The 20160-nt window shown below is 42.9% G+C and overlaps 1 protein-coding gene across 1 annotated transcript; it reads right to left on the bottom strand.

Moving 5' to 3' along the window:
- Positions 1-1557: 1557 nt before the first annotated feature.
- Positions 1558-19614, bottom strand: LOC126271904 (proton-coupled folate transporter-like). The gene is made up of 11 exons (XM_049974297.1): positions 19589-19614; positions 17683-17802; positions 14117-14395; positions 13765-13939; positions 11703-11889; positions 11454-11601; positions 9494-9595; positions 8846-8983; positions 8495-8578; positions 6035-6191; positions 1558-2142 (listed from the first exon to the last, which is right to left on the bottom strand). Exons 2-11 carry the CDS (start codon positions 17780-17782, stop codon positions 2061-2063), a joined length of 1452 nt encoding a protein of 483 aa, XP_049830254.1. The 5' UTR covers positions 17783-17802; positions 19589-19614; the 3' UTR covers positions 1558-2060.
- Between the last annotated feature and the right edge of the window lie 546 nt (positions 19615-20160).

Raw genomic sequence — 20160 nt, 5'->3', positions numbered from 1 at the left:
GCTTGCCAGAAACCGAAGATCAAATACAGAGCGTTGCTGCGGGTTATGAGGGTTCAGTTGCTACAAGCAAAATTTTCCGCACTGTTGACTATCGGATGAACAATACTTGACACCGTACGGGTCCTAGCACTACTGGGCAACGTCCTGCACGGTTAGTTACAGCTACCCCATCAGGGGTAGGGAGCCTTCACCTTCCAGGTGCCACACAAACCTCACCAGTGTTTCAATATCGCGTTCTTTAAACCTGGCCTCTCCTCAGACATTCCAGTCGGCGTTACTCCGTCAGTGCCGCACTGTAGTTGGTGCTGTTCACATAAAACGGATTCACTAACAGCGCACTGCCAGCTTTACACTTTGTCTTCCTCATCTTCGTTCTGAGAGCTGCCTATAAGATGTTGACTGCTTAGATACAGTACTCTGTAAATTATCTCTTGTCACGCTTGCCAACCAAACTTTTTCCTACCTCTCTTAACATTCCTTGTAATACTCGTAACCACTGATGCTATCACAGATGGCTGCCTACTCGACGTTAACTGACTAGAAGAGATCGGGTCTGTTAGTTGTTACGAAGTCTGAGACATTGCCTTATCTGCTCCAAGTAATTCTGAGGCAAGACATTCAAAATGATTATTACACTGGAATTCGTTTCTGCGGCACCAGTTTTAACTGCGTAATTCTCGCATTATATAGATGTCGAGGTGTAGCCTCCCCCCCTTCCCGCTCTCCCTCCTCCCCCCATTACAACAGCATGATCAGGAAACTTATTCATGGTATTCTGCAATTGAACTCTGAAATGCGTTGGTACTACTACAGTCACTGACGCAGGTGGTCTATAAAACCAGCCTATTACTGTGTGTGACATACCTTAATGCTTACCTTTGCCCGGACTATCTCACACTGGGAATCTTGCAATAAGCTCTCAATTAAGACTTGTTTAGGGCAATAAATAGGCGACAATCACTGGCGCATAGGCTATCTCTCGTCGTATATTCCTTCGCGGATTTAATATTTCGCTGTTGTTTGTTTTCCGTTTCTTCTAAATTTCTCTTCCTAATACTAAGTGGGTGTTACGAGTGTTACGTTTTGTTGAGCAAGAGTAATACTGTGACGTTACCACGGATGCGCGTGCGGATTACTAATACACATCGACATTGTTTTCTGATGTGCAAGATCTAGAGTTGTCGTCTGACAGTAATGCTGCTGATCTATCTTCGATTGTAAAGTTTTTTCTGACATCATAGAAATCTCGAAAGAGTGCCACATGATTTGTAAGTCAGTACTCTCAGGTTAAGGAATAATCATTTCTACAGAGTATTACAAATTACGAAGTGTCATTTTATGAATTCTTTTACAGATTGTGACATAAATGAGAAGAACACGTGCTAATGTTGGAGACATGCAGAGTACAGATCTGGATTGTAATGTATGATTTTGACTGGGGAACAAATTTATTGTATGATAAATTTGAAAAACGGATATGATCTGTTACTGCAAATACTAATTTCTAACTTATTTCTTATGTATGAAATGGTGTTTGATGAAAATAAAATAGTAAAACCTTTGCAATATTTTATAAAAACATTATCAAATGATGTATTTATACATATGTGCCATTTATTTAATACATACTCTACACATATGTGGAATCGTAAATCTCTTAAAAATCTGGAGTTGTAACTACCGATTTATATAATAAATAACTAGGCAGTCTTAAAATGAGTTTGAAGATTTAAGTGAAATATATTTGTACTGCATAATAATTGTATCAAAACAAATAGATATGCGTACGATTATGATTATAGTTATAAATACAGACATCCATGAACTGAAACGTTCAGTGGATAAATGAGTGTTAGGCTGTGACGCAACAGAACGAAAGAGAGGTTATGTCTCTGCCACGTCGCACTCGGGGAGCCAGCGAGTAAGCAGGCACGGCTGTCCCCGGCTGTGGTCTCCTAGCAACCAAGGCAGCCTGCTGTGAGCGCCCCGGACAGGAAGAGGGCGCGAGATTCAGGAGGAGGCCGCAGGCAGAGAGGCGGGCCGGCAGTAGTTTGCGCTCCTCACGCGGGCAGATGGGTCGCCTCCTCTTCCCGCCGCTGCTGCCCCTCCTTCTTCGCTCCGCGGTTGAGGTAAACCGCAAACCTGCAGCAAAAAGTAGGCGATAAAGTCTCGTATCCACTGCATCCATACAACTGTATGAATATAATTAATAACTAGGCAGACTTAAAATGAGTTTGAAGATTTAAGTGAAATATATTTGTACTGCATAATAATTGTATCAAAAGAAATAGATATACTACAATTATGATTATATGAACAAGAAATTCTAGTTATAAATACACACATTCATAAACTGAAACGTTCGGTGCAAAATTATGCCGGACAAAAATATGCAACCCCCTCAAGTACTCTATTCACTGGCACGAGGGTATAATACGAGCATGCACACTGACGGAGTTATAATATTACTGACACATCTGTCGCTGTCATCGACGATCGTATGGAACTCAGGAGGGCTGTTCGTGCACCCTATGTTTCGAGTCTGCAGGCAAGAACTGAGCTTTATTTTTATTTATTTATTTATTGTTCCGTGGGACGAAATTAAGGAGAAGTCTCCATGGTCATGGAACGAGTCAATACATGAAATTATAACACGATAGTAGAAACATATAAAATGAAATACAAGAAACGTATTCATGTGACAATTCGTAAGTTTAAATAAAGAAAATCAACAATGTAACACTGGAATTTGCTTAATTTTTCAGCTCTTCCAGGAGCTCCACGACAGAATAGAAGGAGTGAGCCATGAGGAAACTCTTCAGTTTGGACTTAAAAGCGTTTGGCCTACTGCTAAGATTTTTGAGTTCTTGTGGTAGCTTATTGAAAATGGATGCAGCAGAATAGTGCACTCTTTCTGCACAAGAGTCAAGGAAGTTAATTCCACATGCAGATTTGATTTCTGCCTAGTATTAACTGAGTGAAAGCTGCTAACTCTTGGGAATAAGCTAATATTGCTAAAAACAAACGACATTAAACAAAATATATACTGTGAGGGCAATGTCAGAATTCCCAGACTATTGATTGGGGGTCGACAAGAGGTTCTCGAACTTACACCACATATAACTCGAACAGCCAGTTTTTGAGCCAAAAATACCCTTTTTGAATAAGAAGAATTGCCCCAAAAAATAATACCATATGACATAAGCATATGAAAATATGCCAAGTAGACTACTTTTCGTGTTGAACTCTCACTTATTTCAGATACTGTTCTAATGGTAAATAAAGTAGCATTTAAGTTCTGAACAAGATCCTGAACATGGGCTTTCCACAACAGATTACTACCTATTGGAACGCCTAGGAACTTGAACTGATCCGTCTCGCTTATAATAAGCGCATTCTGTCTGATAAAAATATCAGTTCTTGTTGAATTGTGAGTTACAGACTGTAAAAACTGAGTCTTACTGTGATTTAGCATCTAATTACCTTCCACAAGCCACGAACTTATTTCATGAACTACATTAATTCATAAAGTTTCAATATTACACACAAGATCCTCCACTACCAAGCTGGTGTCATCAGCAAACAGAAATATTTTTGAATCACATGTAATACTAGAAGGCATATCATTTATACAAGTAAGAAACAGCAGTGGCCCCAGCACCGACCCTTGCGGAACGCCGCACCTAACAGTGCCACTCTCTGGGTTCTAGGGTAGAAACATATCCCGCCAACGAGTACAGCTTCACCCATTTGTAGTCTCATTGTTGGCCTACGGGAAGCTGAATGGACGTATGTATGGATTGCCGCAATGTTGGGCACAATTTAATGCTGCTGTGTCGTTGTTTTCAATTGTGGTCTTTGGAACATTCCCACACCTGTTGACCAGGCTCTCGACGTTCTTCAAGATCGACGCACTGTGCGAGCAGCTGTGGCCGACTGAACATCATACAAGGATGAAATAAGTTCATTTGTAGCACCTGATGTGACAAGAGAGACCAGTGGGAAACGACAGCTTGCAGTAGAATTAAGATCAAGTGTGCCTCTGCGCAGGCTACCACTGGCAGAACGACACCGCCGAGCGTAGCTACTCCAGAGTCGTGAAAGAGCTGACTGGAATGGCGCTCTGTTGTCTTCACTGAAGGGCGTGGGCTCTGTGGGCGAGTGTTGGATATACACGTGTATGGTGTTGACCTGGCCACCTGAGTATTCAGGGGTGCATTGGTCCGCGACACACAGGTTCCATCCCAGGATTCGTGGCGTGTGTGGGGCAGTTATTACTGACAGTCACATTCCGTGTTTCTGCAGGCTAAAGTAACCAGTGCTCGTTACATTTACAGCTTGCTGTTTCCTGGACAGGAAAGCGATGTGCTTCTTCAGCAGTAAAACGTACATCCACATACGGATACTGTGACGGAACGTGGCCTTTCTAGTGTTCAACAACTGCCCTGACCAGCAAGATCACCAGATCTCTCACCAACTCAACAGCTAAAGGACACGATGAAATAGGAACACACACAATTTCCAGCGGCTGCAAGAATCGTTGCCGATTTGCAGCAAGAGATGCTAGATACTTGGGACCCTCTATCGCAGGATGCCACTCGGCACCTTCAGAATCTTTTGCATGTGAGAATACACGTCTGCTTTACCGGCAACTTGGACATATATTCGTCGTGTATCAATTACAGAATAAAGAGCATGTTATACATAACTGTACCGTTACTCCGCGTTAGCAGTATCCCATCCCAGAGCAAAATCTACTAATTATTTAACTTTTACGAGGAGATGGGGCTACTTAATATAATTCGACTTTCGTACTCCTATCTGTCGGCAACACCTCTTCGATGTCTCATAGACTAGCTTTCTCTATTAGTACCTGACATGACAGATAAATGAATCTCTATTTTGCAAGTTGACATTTTGTTCAAGACTGTCCCTGACCTAGTCATGAGACAAATTTATGTTTTGACTTTTTTCGAACTTTTCGTCTTGCTGTAGGTATCTGTCGTCTGAGCAGTGTTAGCTAAAAAGGCTTGCGCCAGGTTGCTGTCATGAGATACATTTATGTTTTGACTTTTTTGGAACTTTTCGTCTTTCTGTAGGTATCTGTCGTCTGAGCGGTGTCAGCTAAAAAGGCTTGCTCCAGGTGGCTGGGCTCCACGCAGGCCGGGCTCCAAGACTGGCCACTGTCATCATCATCATCTCTAGAAATAGAGTACACCACAAAAAGATAACACGGAAGACAACCATGATTACCTCAAAAAGTATTGTCAGCTGGCAAACATTGGACGCAACCGAAAACAAATTACTACTGGCCAAAAAAAATCCCGTTGCAGACAAGACGATAAACCCTAATCTCCCTTTCATCTGCTATGACTGACGCACCTTACCATCGTTCGTCTTCGCATACACTTTCTTGCTAAAAGGTTCCTCTTCGCTTTCTTGTGGAGCACTGAGGGTCGTCAACACTTTAAGACATACACACAGTTCCCGACATACTACCATCCCCTCTAACGACTTTCGCAATGAATGAAACAAGATTAGATTTACACAACAGTGAACAAGATTATCCGTAAGCGAAGAACATAGCATCGTCTGCAATGATGAGACACTTAACTCTGTCATTGGAATGACAATGCTAAGCGTGAATAGGCGGTTGTTTAAAAATATATACCTGTGGCTGTTCAACCAGCTTCAAAATTTAATTTGCATACACTGCATTTCAATGATTGTTCTAATCATCTTCCATAACGACGCTACAAGCAACATGGAGTCCACCAAGACTGTGCAAGAGCATTGCATTTCAGCTCAGTAGGACGTTTGTAAACATTTCTTTCAATCAAACCAGAAACTCTACAGAAGACCATTAAGTCCCCACAGACTTGGCGAATATAGATGGACTAGGGAGTTACGTCCTCTGAAACTGTCACCGTTTCACGGTGCGTTCCATGACGTGAATAGTACAGAAAGTTTGACATGTTGTTATTCCTGTCATCTCATACTGTAGACTGGGATATATTGGTGTAAGAATACTCACAGCAGCACAGCGAGGTCGAGCGCCATGATCCCCGCGGACAAAAGGTGGAAGGCTCCAGGGAAGTAATCGATGGTCGCATTGAAGACGGCGTTGTAGATGGGAGGCCCCGCCAGAGGAGTCAGCGCCTCCAGGGTGACCGCCAGTGCAAACACCTGGCCTGTGGACACACGAAACAGACGGCGCGCTGCTCATCAGACTCTCCACGCTGCAACCACATATACACCTTGCACCTCAAACAAGTAACCATACGGAAATTGTTCCTCAATGTTGGTAGTACTGAAATCGGATACAGTCAGCGAATAGACTTAGATTCTAATCTTCTGTATTAACCTATTCAACACCGAAAGTGAGCTGGTGGTTATTCCCTAGCGTTAAAAAACTGAAATCTGCCATTTCACAAGATTCAGTACCTACACTGATAACACTGTTACTGTTCTGTAGTGGTCTCAAACATTTTTGTAGAATTTTTGATTAAAAGTTGAGTGAACCTTCATCGCTGCGTCTTTCTATGATCCGTTCTGGCTATGGCGTATATATGAAACGACATTCATAGAGAAGTAAACACCAATATCGAAATGAAGGTTTCCTGGCAATACATGTCATGTTGCCGTGTAAAACTGTTAAAGCTTCCAACGTTTTGGTCACATTCAAGGTGTCCATATTAGATATGCGAGTACTAATAACACATGACGCCGTCGAACGCCTCGAAAGGTATTTTGCGTAGGTACCTCATTGTTCCATTTCATTTCATATTAATATTCCAATACATGCAATGTATGAACTGCACCCTACCAAGAATTATGTTACTCAGTGTTAGTACCCTGTCATTACGGTTATAAAAACTAAGTAGAAGGTTGAAGCCATATTTTGACAGTTGTTTCGACTAATTGAAAAACTAACCAAGTGTAAATTTCTGTAGAGACTATTCTTCATTCACTGGAACAAAATCGTACTTTTAATTTAGTTGCTGGTGTTTTCTGTCTCGCACCTTCGTGACTCCAAGTAGATTCCTCTTCGTAAAATGCTAATTTCCGTTTTACATTTCCAGCTTCTTTACGTTTTTCCCATTTATAGTTGCTCAAAATTTTCGATATATCAAATGAGAATCTGAGTCATTATAGATAACATTTTTATGGCAAACTAATTTTCGGTAGGGAATTGTTCGTGATGTTACTTTTAGTCATCAGACTTTGATTTGATGGATCTCTCCATGATATCTTCTTCTGTGCCATTGTCTTCATTTCAGAGGAGCACTTACATTTAATACCATCAGTTATTTGTTGTACATCTTATTAACAATGACCCTCAGTGCAATTATTACTCTCTACGGCGCCGTCTAGTAACATGTGCAAGCACTTATCCTATCATCCATACGCCCCTGATGGCTACAGTTTTTCACGAATCTTTACCGGTTCTTCTGAGAGCCTCCTCAAGTCTTATCTTATTAGTACACTTAACAAGCTGCATTCTTCTGTAACATTACGCCTGAAATGCTTCGGTATCTTCTTTTACGGTTATCCTACATATCATGAATCACGTCAGTAAAACAGTGCGCTCCATAAATACATCACAGAAATTTCTTTCTCCAAATAAGATCCATGTCTGATACTAGAGGAGTTCTTATTTTAAGATGTGTTACCTCTCCTCGCACTAAATTATGATCTGAGTCTATGCCTACTCCTGGGTATGCCTTTCACTACAACATCTGATTTTGAAATCTGTGTCACATGATGATGTAGCACAGCTGGTATCTCTTTGCGTCTTCTAGGCTTTTGCAAGTACACCTCCTCCTCCTCTTGAGATTTTCGAATGGCGTATTCGCTATTATTCGCTGGAATTTATGGCACAATTCAAGGAATCCTTCTCCTGCCTCTTTCCTGTTAAGGAGCTCCTATTCCCTCATAACTCAATTCTGTTCTCCTGTACTACATAGTTCCAATACTCTGTGGTCATTAGTAATTCTACTCATTATTACATACTAAGTTACTCGTTCAATTCTCTCATGTGTTCTCTTCATCTCGCCATATTCTGCTAGGAATGTTGGGATGTACATCTCAACTCTAGTCATTCGCATTCTTTCCGTTTCGATTTTGATGAGGATAGAGATATAGCTGAATTTTTCTCTGTAACTTCTTCGTTGTCTTACATTCCTATAATGAAAAATCCTAATCTTGATCCTGATATACTGTCTTCTATTGCTGTTCATACCACCCTATATTCGTCTGGCAACATATCATGACTTTGTTTTCATTACAACTCCCAACTAGGCCTAGTTTATAGCATTACATTTGTCTGTTGAGACTTTGTAGCTTCCGTAACAGCCTTCATATGCTCCAGATTCGGATTCATAGAAAGTTATCATCTCTCTGGTTTTTCGATCTTCTTGCCATGATGTTCTAGCGTTCAGTAGTACACTGTAATTCACTACTATAAAGGAGAGTGTTTCTGAACTGCACTCACCTATCTCCTCCTTGGTGACCAGCCTCGTCAGCATCGCCCTGGCCAGAACCCAGATCAAGGCTCCGAAGCAACCGATAGCTCCGCCTGCAAAAAAATCAGAACACATTTCATTCTCGGGAGACCTGTAGCACCATGACGAAGAATACAGCTACACGATGCTTCCTCTGAATATACTCTGTACAATAACAGTCGTACAAAGGAACATAAAAAACATATAAAGCTTGCAACATAGAGGAGGAAGCTTGATGGCATATATATTGGAATAATTTAAGCTAGGAATCGGGAAAGTGGTTGTTGTTAATGACAACAAGTCATAGCCAATAAAACGTCGCGGGATAGTTGACAACTTACCCAGAAACATAAACCAGGACTCTGGTGATACGGCATAAATTATGGAGGCAGCGATCTTGCAGGAGAAGGTGATGAGTGCTATCCAGCCGTCGCCCAACTTGAGCCACCGCACGAACACCATCACGCCCACCAAGGTACCTGCAGACAGCGAGCGCGTGGTGTTAAAACAGTAACTCACTTGTTCATCGATAGAGTGAACCAGTGTAAATGTATGTCGATGACTGCTGGGTATTCGTAATTGGAATCTAAGAACGCCGAATATTGATAATCTTATTGAAAGACAATCTGTTCTACAGCTATTAGCAACAAAACTGGAAATATGTTTCTAATTCACAAGACTTTTACTCAGCGTATCTTAACACCATAAAATAATACTCATTAAGCTGAAAACAAAACCGGACACTATTACTAAGCAGAACCTGTGAACTGGATAGGACACGGAGAAATTCTCATGTAATTGCTGGATGCCCAGTTGCGGTTGCACATCGTATGGCTTTGAGGACACTGAGAGGAAAAGCTGTTTCCACATCAATGTACGATTATGTCAATTGAAGTAGTTTTAATGTTAACTGTATTTACACGTCTCTTAAATGAATAGCAAATACTTCAGGACGTAGGTGGAAGCAGAAGTAATGCGTAGTGCCTCACCTACAGCAGTGGTGCCATTGTTGAAGAATCCATACAGAAGGTTCTGGTCTATCGTCCAGTGGAATTTGGCGTTCACGAACTGGTAGTTGGCTATGCCTTCTCCTGAAAACATATAACACAGTATTACGATTCGTATTTTATACGATGTTGCTTCCTACACGTGTTTCTATGCTATTCTCACTAAACGTCTATGTATAAATAATCTTTTCTTGAAATATTATTAAATCGCAATGTTAAAATGTTGTAAATACACTCCTGGAAATTGAAATAAGAACTCCGTGAATTCATTGTCCCAGGAAGGGGAAACTTTATTGACACATTCCTGGGGTCAGATACATCACATGATCACACTGACAGAACCACAGGCACATAGACACAGGCAACAGAGCATGCACAATGTCGGCACTAGTACAGTGTATATCCACCTTTCGCAGCAATGCAGGCTGCTATTCTCCCATGGAGACGATCGTAGAGATGCTGGATATAGTCCTGTGGAACGGCTTGCCATGCCATTTCCACCTGGCGCCTCAGTTGGACCAGCGTTCGTGCTGGACGTGCAGACCGCGTGAGACGACGCTTCATCCAGTCCCAAACATGCTCAATGGGGGACAGATCCGGAGATCTTGCTGGCCAGGGTAGTTGACTTACACCTTCTAGAGCACGTTGGGTGGCACGGGATACATGCGGACGTGCATTGTCCTGTTGGAACAGCAAGTTCCCTTGCCGGTCTAGGAATGGTAGAACGATGGGTTCGATGACGGTTTGGATGTACCGTGCACTATTCAGTGTCCCCTCGACGATCACCAGAGGTGTACGGCCAGTGTAGGGGATCGCTCCCCACACCATGATGCCGGGTGTTGGCCCTGTGTGCCTCGGTCGTATGCAGTCCTGATTGTGGCGCTCACCTGCACGGCGCCAAACACGCAAACGACCATCATTGGCACCAAGGCAGAAGCGACTCTCATCGCTGAAGACGACACGTCTCCATTCGTCCCTCCATTCACCCCTGTCGCGACAGCACTGGAGACGGGCTGCACGATGTTGGGGCGTGAGCGGAAGATGGCCTAACGGTGTGCGGGACCGTAGCCCAGCTTCATGGAGACGGTTGCGAATGGTCCTCGCCGATACCCCAGGAGCAACAGTGTCCCTAATTTGCTGGGAAGTGGCGGTGCGGTCCCCTACGGCAATACGTAGGATTCTACGGTCTTGGCGTGCATCCGTGCGTCGCTGCGGTCCGGTCCCAGGTCGACGGGCACGTGCACCTTCCGCCGACCACTGGCGACAACATCGATGTACTGTGGAGACCTCACGCCCCACGTGTTGAGCAATTCGGCGGTACGTCCACCTGGCCTCCCGCATGCCCAGTATACGCCCTCGCTCAAAGTCCGTCAACTGCACATACAGTTCACGTCCACGCTGTCGCGGCATGCTACCAGTGTTAAAGACTGCGATGGAGCTCCGTATGCCACGGCAAACTGGCTGACAGTGACGGCGGCGGTGCACAAATGCTGCGAAGCTAGCGCCATTCGATGGCCAACACCGCGGTTCCTGGTGTTTCCGCTGTGCCGTGCGTGTGATCATTGCTTGTGCAGCCCTCTCGCAGTGTCCGGAGCAAGTATGGTGGGTTTGACACACCGGTGTCAATGTGTTCTTTTTTCCATTTCCAGGAGTGTATATTCTCTAAACGTTATTCCCTTGCGATGAAGAACTTTAGCGTTGCGACCTTGTAGACGTCTATGTAGGGAGTACGTGTTAAACAGCTTAACGTTCCGAATAATTTTCAGCAATAAGGTAGACTTGGTGCGTAACAGTTGAATCGAGCTTGAAATTATCTGGAAAAATTTACTGCAAAGTCATATGGACTATCTCTTCGATATTTATCACTACCAGAACCAATATTTCTATAACAAAAACTGGTTCGTATGTTTCCTTCGATGGCGAATGCGTCGACTGGCCGTACCTTGGGAGATGAGGACACCGGTGACGACCACGAAGATGACGATGAGGATGGCTGAGCGGCCGTGGTGGGGCCGCTTCATCAGGGACGTCTTGAGCGCGTCGCGCACCAGCTGGGGGCGGAAGATCCCCTTGCAGCAGCCGCAGCTCTCCTGAGCACACGAGACACGTTTACGTCAGTTTTCGCTAAAACTGTTGCAGATTCGCATGACTTACAGTCGGATCTCGGCTCATCTCGAGCCCAGGAACTCACGTCTTGAGGCGGCGTGTAGGGCGCAGTGGTCTCCGGCAGCAGGAAGATGGAGTAGAGCAGACACAGCAGCATCAGGCCGGCGGCCAGCGCGAACATGCCGTGGTAGTTGAGGCCCGAGTACAGCGGCGAGGACAGCCCAGACGCCACCATCTGGGCCGAGTACATCGAGGCGTCCAGGATGCCCAATCTGCAGGCAGCACATCCTCGATGTCACAAGAGATCCACTCAAAAGGCTCTACTAGCTCTGTGATGGAATTGCCGGTTTCTGTGCGCATTACATTTAGATCACAATTCCGCCTGTGCCTCTGCTATGGTCTGTATTCGCATGAGGTCATAGTTAACACGGTTGCACGCCACTTCCAGTGTAAATGATATTTTTACTAACACGACTAGTTTGCTACAGGCCATCTGGTTTATCGAGGCGTGTTCGAGAAATAGTGTGTGATATATTTACAACTGAAGCCGGATTCTCAGTGGTCCTTTTATACCATACCGGTGTCGTTACGAGCATTTGCTTACAATCAGCCTAAGATACTACATAGTACTCAGTTACATTGACGAGCAACTAACGCTGACTTTGACATTATTATGACAATACGACCATAGTGTCTCCAGGCGATTCATAGAGAATGTTTCGGTTTAATAATGGGAGATTAGTTCTATAGACTTAATACAATATTACATACTGGATTATAGATAAATAATTTCTAAATCAGTCTGCTTGCATCGACTTTACCAAACCAATAGACTACAAGTAGTTGTCATCCATTCATGTGAGAAGCGTCAAATATTGTAGCTTTATTTATGGTATAGTATTTATTTTACAAGTGTAAGTCAGCCACATTTTGTCTCCATATGTGTAATATTATACCAGTTCGCTTGCATGTTTTATTCGATATGAGATTTCCGTTAACGATGGGTGCGTACGTAATTGATCATTTCTTTGACTGACACTAGATAACACCAAGTATTAATATTTGCTGTAGCATTGTACGCCTGGGAGTTACTTTGAGTTGATCTGGATCCTGGCGGCAGGCTGCCGTGACTGTTTCGCCTTCCTGTGACAGCAGTGGTTGGCAGAAGGCTGGTTAGAAAAGTCGCCGTCGTGATCAACTGAGATGCGTGTTTGACTGCTCTAAAGGGAACAGAGCAGAGGCAGCGATTTTACAGCCCAGATGGCGGCCTCCCCATGGCGAGGCTGATGAGAGAGACGCCAAACAAATCGGGGAAAACAGCCAGTTGCTGGAAGATGGCTGTGAAGAGCGATAGTATCTTCCAAGACAGGGACACATGCTTTTAGTGCAAGGCAATGCGCAGAGGTCACAAACGGCGGATGCGAGTTGACCCATCGCAGATCTTCTCACGAAAGGCAGTGAGCCACTTTTCCTCCCAGAAAGCAGAGAAGTGAATTTGACTCAATCGTAGGAGGAGTTTTAGATTAATGTGAAACAGTGTTCTCTGTGTAGTATGAACTGCAGGCCATTGACTGGCAGCTTTATGACCAGTATAGTGGGAGGCATTGCTTTTGTAACGGACGCGGGGATTCGTTGCAGGAAGCACGCAGGCAGACGCCGTAAGCCTCGGAGTTAAAAGGGGAACTCTCCTGCTGATGTCAATAGAGGACACGTCACGCCGGTAGCGACTTACAGACATCGCTGAAAACTGCGTGAGGAGAGAGTTTCACTGTAAGAATTTGCGAAGCGCCGATTTAGCGATTAGGAATGAATCAAATCGTTTTCTGTAAACATTCCTTGCTTCTCTGTAAAGTGCCTACTTACGAACTAATACCTGAGTTTAGTTTCTATTACTGGCTTACGAGCAAAGAGAAATCTCGGAGATATCTATTCAACATTATCGACCACCTAATTAAGCTAGAGTAGAATATCATCATGTCTAGATACCGCAACTAATGTATTCCTCCAAGTATAGGTTGTCAATGGTCTTTTTCAGTACAGTAACACTGACATAGACGAAAAAAATTAATTCGACCTCAAGTTGCACACACTCCATTAATAGCCTCATCTAAATGAGTATAATATGTATTGGAACAATGAGTACGTACCTGAGCTCCTTCTGCCCCACAGGGCTGATGTCAGCAATGTAGACATTGGCAACAGCCATGAGGTTCATCATGCCGCCACTGAAGGTGGCCACTATGGACGGCATCAACAACCACTCTGCCGCTAGGTCTGGAATCGCAGACAGTCCAGAGAACAAGCCATAGCTGATGGCGTTCCCTGAAAGAAAGGGGACGATTTTTAGAATCGCTCGCTATCATTAGAATGACGTTGCTCGGGGTTAGGTTATTCATGATAGCTCTCAATGTATTAGTGACTGCAGTGGGCGTAAACTGTGAAGTAATGCCAGTTTGGAAAACATATTTGAATAGTGAGAGACAACTGCTCTGGACATACCGGCAAAGGACCAGATGAAGATGGGACGCCGTCCAAACTTGTCGCTCCAGCTGCCGATGAAGAGTGACACAGCGGCTGGCACGACTGCCTCGATGATGCCTTTCCAGGTGGTCAGCGTGCTGGAGTAGGCGCGGTGCTCGTTGGTGCACACGTCGGGGTCGCTGGAACCGCACACGCGATCCAGGAAGAGCCCGCTGACCACCGAGTGTGTCGTCATGTAGGAGAACATGAAGAGCACCACCAGCGGCTCCACCGTCGGGCGGATGCGCCACCACTTCACTGCAACACGACGCACTTGCCTTAACTGCTGAGGATATAACAGTGACCCTGAGACAAGGAATTAAAGAGACTTGTGGCTTCGTCACCACTGAGAAAGGCAGAGACCCAATTATCATCGTCAAAAGTGATGCCGAGTGTTTTGGGGACTGCCACGGTGAGATGACAGATTACGTATGTAAGGGGTAAACCGTCACAGAGGGTACTTCCGAAATCTCCTGACGATTTTACGGAAGGCCGTGAAGACGAAGCATTTCGGGAAGCCGTCAAAGAGCTGGTTTGGGCGCACAGCCAAGCCAAAACTAAGTCTTTACCGCACACAGACACACATGCTAATTGCCTTTAATTTTGAATTTGACCTCGACCTCAAATTCTCCTGACATGGCATTCAGCAGCGTCTTCCTGTTACCTCGGAAGAAGAAAGCATTGCATAGCAGGTTTTTCCAAAATGGTGGTTTTTAAGGTGTAACGGTTCCTGACGGCCAAAATACAGGCTTCACCAACCAAATGCTCCACCAAGCCAATCATATTTGCGTAAAATTTGTCGCATTGCAGCGTGAATGTGTTGAGAAGGTGTAACAGCTTGATTTCTTCAAGATGATTACTAAAACTTTGTGACTACCCACAGCATTAATATCTGCTTAGTAAAGGATTTCATTTCAATTGAAGCTTTCTGTTGTTGTTGTGGTCTTCAGTCCAAATACTCGTTTGATGGATCTCTCCATGCTACTCTATCTTGTGTAAGCCTCCTCATATCAGAATAACTTCTGCAATTTGCATCCTTTTGAGCCTACTGACTATGTTCACGACTTGGCTCCGTCGCAAATTCCCCCCCCCCCTCCCCCTTTCTCTCACATACAAACACACTGTCCTACAACACTTAACTTATGATCTGTTGATGCCTCAGAATACGCCATATCAAATGATCCCGTTTCTTACTCAAACTATGCCACAAATTTCTTTTCCCTCCAGTTCTGTTCAGTACTCCTCATTACATACACAATCTACTCATCGAATCTTCATCATTTCTCTGTAGCATCACCCACATCTGAAAAGCTTCTATTCTCTTCTGATCGGAACTGTTTATCGCCCATGTTTCACTGCCATACATGGCTACTCCATATAAATACCTCCATCAAAGACATCCTAACATTTTAATTTACGAGTACAATTACTGTTAACAAAGTTCTTATCTTCTGAAACTCTTTCCTCGTGTCTCCCAGTCTACACTTTATATCGTTTCTACTTCAGCCATCAACAGTTATTTTACTGCCAAATGGCAACACTCCTACTACTTTTAGTGTTTCGTTCCTGTCTAATGTCTTCAGTTCGTCTGATTTAATTCGACCACATTCGGTTACCCTTATTTTGCTTTTATTGATGTTCCTCTTATACCTTTTTTTTTTCAAGACACTGTCCATTCCATTCAATTGCTTTTCCAAGTCTTTTGCTGTCTCTGATAGGATTGCAACGTCATCGGCATATCTGGGTGTTTTTACTTCTTCTGCCTGAACTTTAATTCCCTCTAATAATACCCTTAGGATTCCTTAACCGCTAACTCAATGTTCAGACTGAATAACATTGGGCAACGGCCACAACCCTGTCTCACCCCCTCGTCAACCAGTGGCTCACTTACAACTACCCTCTGGTTCTTGTACCAGCTATTAATAGCCTTTAGCTTCCTGTATTTTGCCTTTGCTGAATCTTTTCTCGAAGAGAAGTGGATGGATTAATATCACATCGCATGTTCCTACATTTCGACAGAATCTATAGTTATCTTCCCCGAGGTTGGCTTCTACCAATGTCTCCACTCTTCTGCAAATAGTTCGTGACTATATCTTACAACCATAACTTATCAAACTGATAATTCGCTAATATTGACACCTGTTATCATCTGCTTTCTTTGGAACTGAGTTAGTTCATTCTTACTGCGGTCAGACGGTATATCACCATACATCTTGCACAATAGGTGGAATGTTTTTCACGGGCTCCTCTCCCAAAGACATTAGTAGTTCTGACTGAATTCTGTCTGCCTCCAGGGAGGTTGGTTCTATTTAGGTCTCTCAGAGCTCTGTCAGATTCTTTTCCAATTATCAAATCTCCCATTTCAAATCTTTTTGCGTCCTCTTCCCTTTCTATAATATTTCTTCGAGTTCATTTCTGTTGTACAGTCCATGTGTAGAGTCCTTTTACCTTCGAGCTTGGCCCTTGTTTGGTTAGTAGTGGTTTTACATCTGAGCTCCTGATACTCACTCAGCTGTTCCTGTTTCCGACAAATGCTCTTTAATATTCCTATAGGCTGTATCTATCTTTCCCCTAGATAGATATATTTGATCGCCTTGCATTTGTCCCCTATCCATGCCTGTTTAGTCATTTTGCATTGTCTGACAGTCTCATTTTTAGTCGTCTATATTCCCTTTCACCTGCTTCATTTGCTGCATTTTTATATTTACATGAATTAAATTCAATGTCTCCAGTAATATCCGAGGATTTTAACTAGATCTTTTCTTTTACCATTTGATCCTTCTCTGCCTTCAATATTTTATAGTCCATTCGTCTTCTACAGTATTTACTTACCTTATTTAAGGCCGTCGTTGCCTAATGTTAACTTCGAAACTCTCAACAATCTTTGGCTCTTTCAACTTATCCTCGCCCCGCCTCCTTAGTTTCTTACATTTTTAGACTTTCTTCAGTTTTAATCTACAGTTAATGATCAAGAAATTGTGCAATTTATTTCTTAAATTCAATTTCACTGCAGTAGTCATAGCTGTTCTAGCTAAAGCGACATATATGAATTACTGCTGGATCAAGGTTCGAACCCGGATTTCCCTCCTATCGCGAGTGCTCACCGTAAGACCGAGGCTACGCTAGCAAGCGTGTCTGACCTACCCAAACTTCCGTATATCATAACTTACCTATTTCATCTCATCATTTTTAATTCATGTAAATAGCTTTGTGACATATGGAAGATTATGTCGCACCTGGGAGCGTTCTAGGATAATTCTAGTGGAGAGGCAAAGTCCGGGTTCGAATCTTGTTTCGGCAAAAATTTTCATATATTCTTTTAGTAGTTCATCTGTATCTCTCACAGCTAAGTTCAATTCCAGAAATTAATTTCGATATTTGAAACTGTATTTCTGTATCAAATAGGTGGCAGTCTGTGTGACCCGTTAGTTGACTTAATTCATGAGTTGCCAGTAACTAATGTCCCTGTTGTTTCGCAGACGTGTACCTCCCCTCCCACCGAGGTGTGAACGCAGCCCGCGTGACACGCCTAGACACACACTCACCTGCGGGTGGTGGAGAGACTTCTGCAGGCTCATCCTCCACGCTTCTCTTCTCATCAGACATCGCTTCTTTCGGAGCTGCGACGTCAGCCGTAGACTTCATCGTGGTTGTTATCAAGTACTCTGAAAAGCAATAAGAAAAATATTAATGCAACATGACTCTCAACGAAGTGATTTCTGGCGTGGTGCCAATCACGATTATGGGATAAAGCTCCGTGATAATACATGCGTGAATAAACTGTGGGTAGGGTAATTGTATTTCGTCCTATGTGAACACAGATAATTACTTCGTGATCTGCAATAAAAATTAAACATCACCTTTTTCTTAGTAACACAAGAAAATCTTCAGTGTTTTTGGAAAATGCACTCTACAGGGATGGAAAATTAAAAAACGATAAGGTGCGTTGAACACAGGGAAAAGTCTTCTTGAATCATTTAGCGTGTCCGTTGGTAATGTTAACGGTACATTATCATGATAATTTGCGTCACTAATTGTTCCACTATAATCGCAGCAGCGTTCCTTATTGATAGAATTTTTCTGCGAGTGACGCTGCTATTACGTTTATTATTATTACTATCCTACTATTACTATAATACTCGAAATATTTTCTCCAAAAAGGAATTGAAATTCATTGTATCAGTCTAACAGATTAAAGAAGGTTTATAGGTTTCTGTGGAGATATCTAAATCTTCCTTTTATACGAGTATATCTCTAGACTTGAGTGCCAAACTCAGTTTCAACAAGAAAAAAATTCTACGTTTTAGACAGCATTATTGAGTAATATAATAAACCGCCGTTTGGACCACTACAGCAACTTACATTCATCAGTGTATGATTTATGTAAAGTTTAGATTATCATGCTGCAAGATGACACAGTCTAATATCTAAGCCTCGTTGACTCTGTTTATTTCAGTATAATACGAGTTGTTAACTGGCGATATAAGGATATCATCGAATTTCAGTTTTTCTTTAAAGTTTTTACAGTATAATGCTGTTATAAATTTTAGCTTGTTAATAATAGACTGAATATCTTCTTCAAAAGATTCAGTTGGAATATTTGTTATATGCCGTCCAAAAAAGAGGGAATTTGCTGAGATAATATTTTTACAGTATATGGTACTCCACAAAGAAGTAGTAGTGATATTATGAAAGGAACTTAACATTTCCAGAATGAGTAATAGATCAATGAACTAAAATGGAAAGAACATTTGAGCGAAAGAAGGGAAATGGAATTTCAAAGATCTTGCTTCAGTACAAGCCAAAACGACAGTAGACGTCACTGATTCGCGAGAAAAGAGTTGAGTAGATTTTCCTAATGTTGTTTAGTTATATGTGAATAGTGCAGACGTAAAAAATTTGAAATGACAGGCAAGAGAGAAAATGAAATACAAGCGAAATTTCAGAAACCATTCTCTCTCAAAAGTGCGCGTGTTTAAAGCGTAATTTTAGGCACTAAACCTGTTCTGTGGCCTCTGGTATGATGTATATCTATTGATGGTGAAATAAAAACACTCACAATCAATTCCACATTAAAATATCTTGAATAGGGACTGAGAATGGCTGCTGAGTGACGGGAGTATTTTACCTAGCTTGTTGGTAATACTCGATGTTCTTCGCAATTAGCTCTTTTCGTCAGTGAACATCCGAGTGGCGTAATGAGATATTTTCCAGTGAGACACTGGGTGTCGGTGGACACATTCTACCATCCGTCTGTTTTTAGATTGACGACACACCCCTATTACTTACAATGTACCCACAAAAAGAGAGCAGATATATCTGACGAAGCTTAGGATGGATACGTACTCGATTTATAATTTACGACAGATTAACTGCAGCACATAAATTACACTAGACTGCAGTACCTCTCGTCAGTACAGACAGAAGCACACAGCAGAATATCTCTCTCACCTGTGTCGTGGCTGGTCGTACCTGCAAGACTTGCTCTCTTCGGCTGCAGATGTGCTTTAAATACAGCGATAACCGGATGTCGCGGCGATAGTGGATCCCGATAGCAGCGATCCCCCGAGATAAGTTTTCACGTGACGGAGTACATCCTGTCAGTAAGTATTTAATCACTATATCGTTTCCTGTCTTTTTGGAATCGGTTTTAAAAATATCACCGCAAAACATATTTGTGGTGACCTGAAACAATCGAGTGAGATTTCGACGACACACGTCACGACTTGGAGCTGCATCTTAGGTGATCTGGCTTTTGCTTCTTGTGAGAAAGCAGGGGAAGGCTCGAAAGGCCTTCATGTCCAATGTAGTAAGCGATATTTGCTCCTTCCATAATGCTGCTGTGTGGTAACTTACGTGCTATGATTGGTGTGATGCAGCTCTCCACACTAGTTTGTTTCGTGCTAATCTCTTCATCTCTACATAACTCTTGCAAACTACATCCACTTCGACCTTCTTTCCGTATCCAAGATTTGGTCTCTCTCTACCCTCAGAGTGTCACATTGCTACCGATTTCCACTTTC

The sequence above is a fragment of the Schistocerca gregaria genome, chromosome 1 (assembly GCF_023897955.1).
Source record: "Schistocerca gregaria isolate iqSchGreg1 chromosome 1, iqSchGreg1.2, whole genome shotgun sequence".
NCBI lineage: Eukaryota > Metazoa > Arthropoda > Insecta > Orthoptera > Acrididae > Schistocerca > Schistocerca gregaria.
This window is presented reverse-complemented; position numbering and strand designations above follow the sequence as displayed.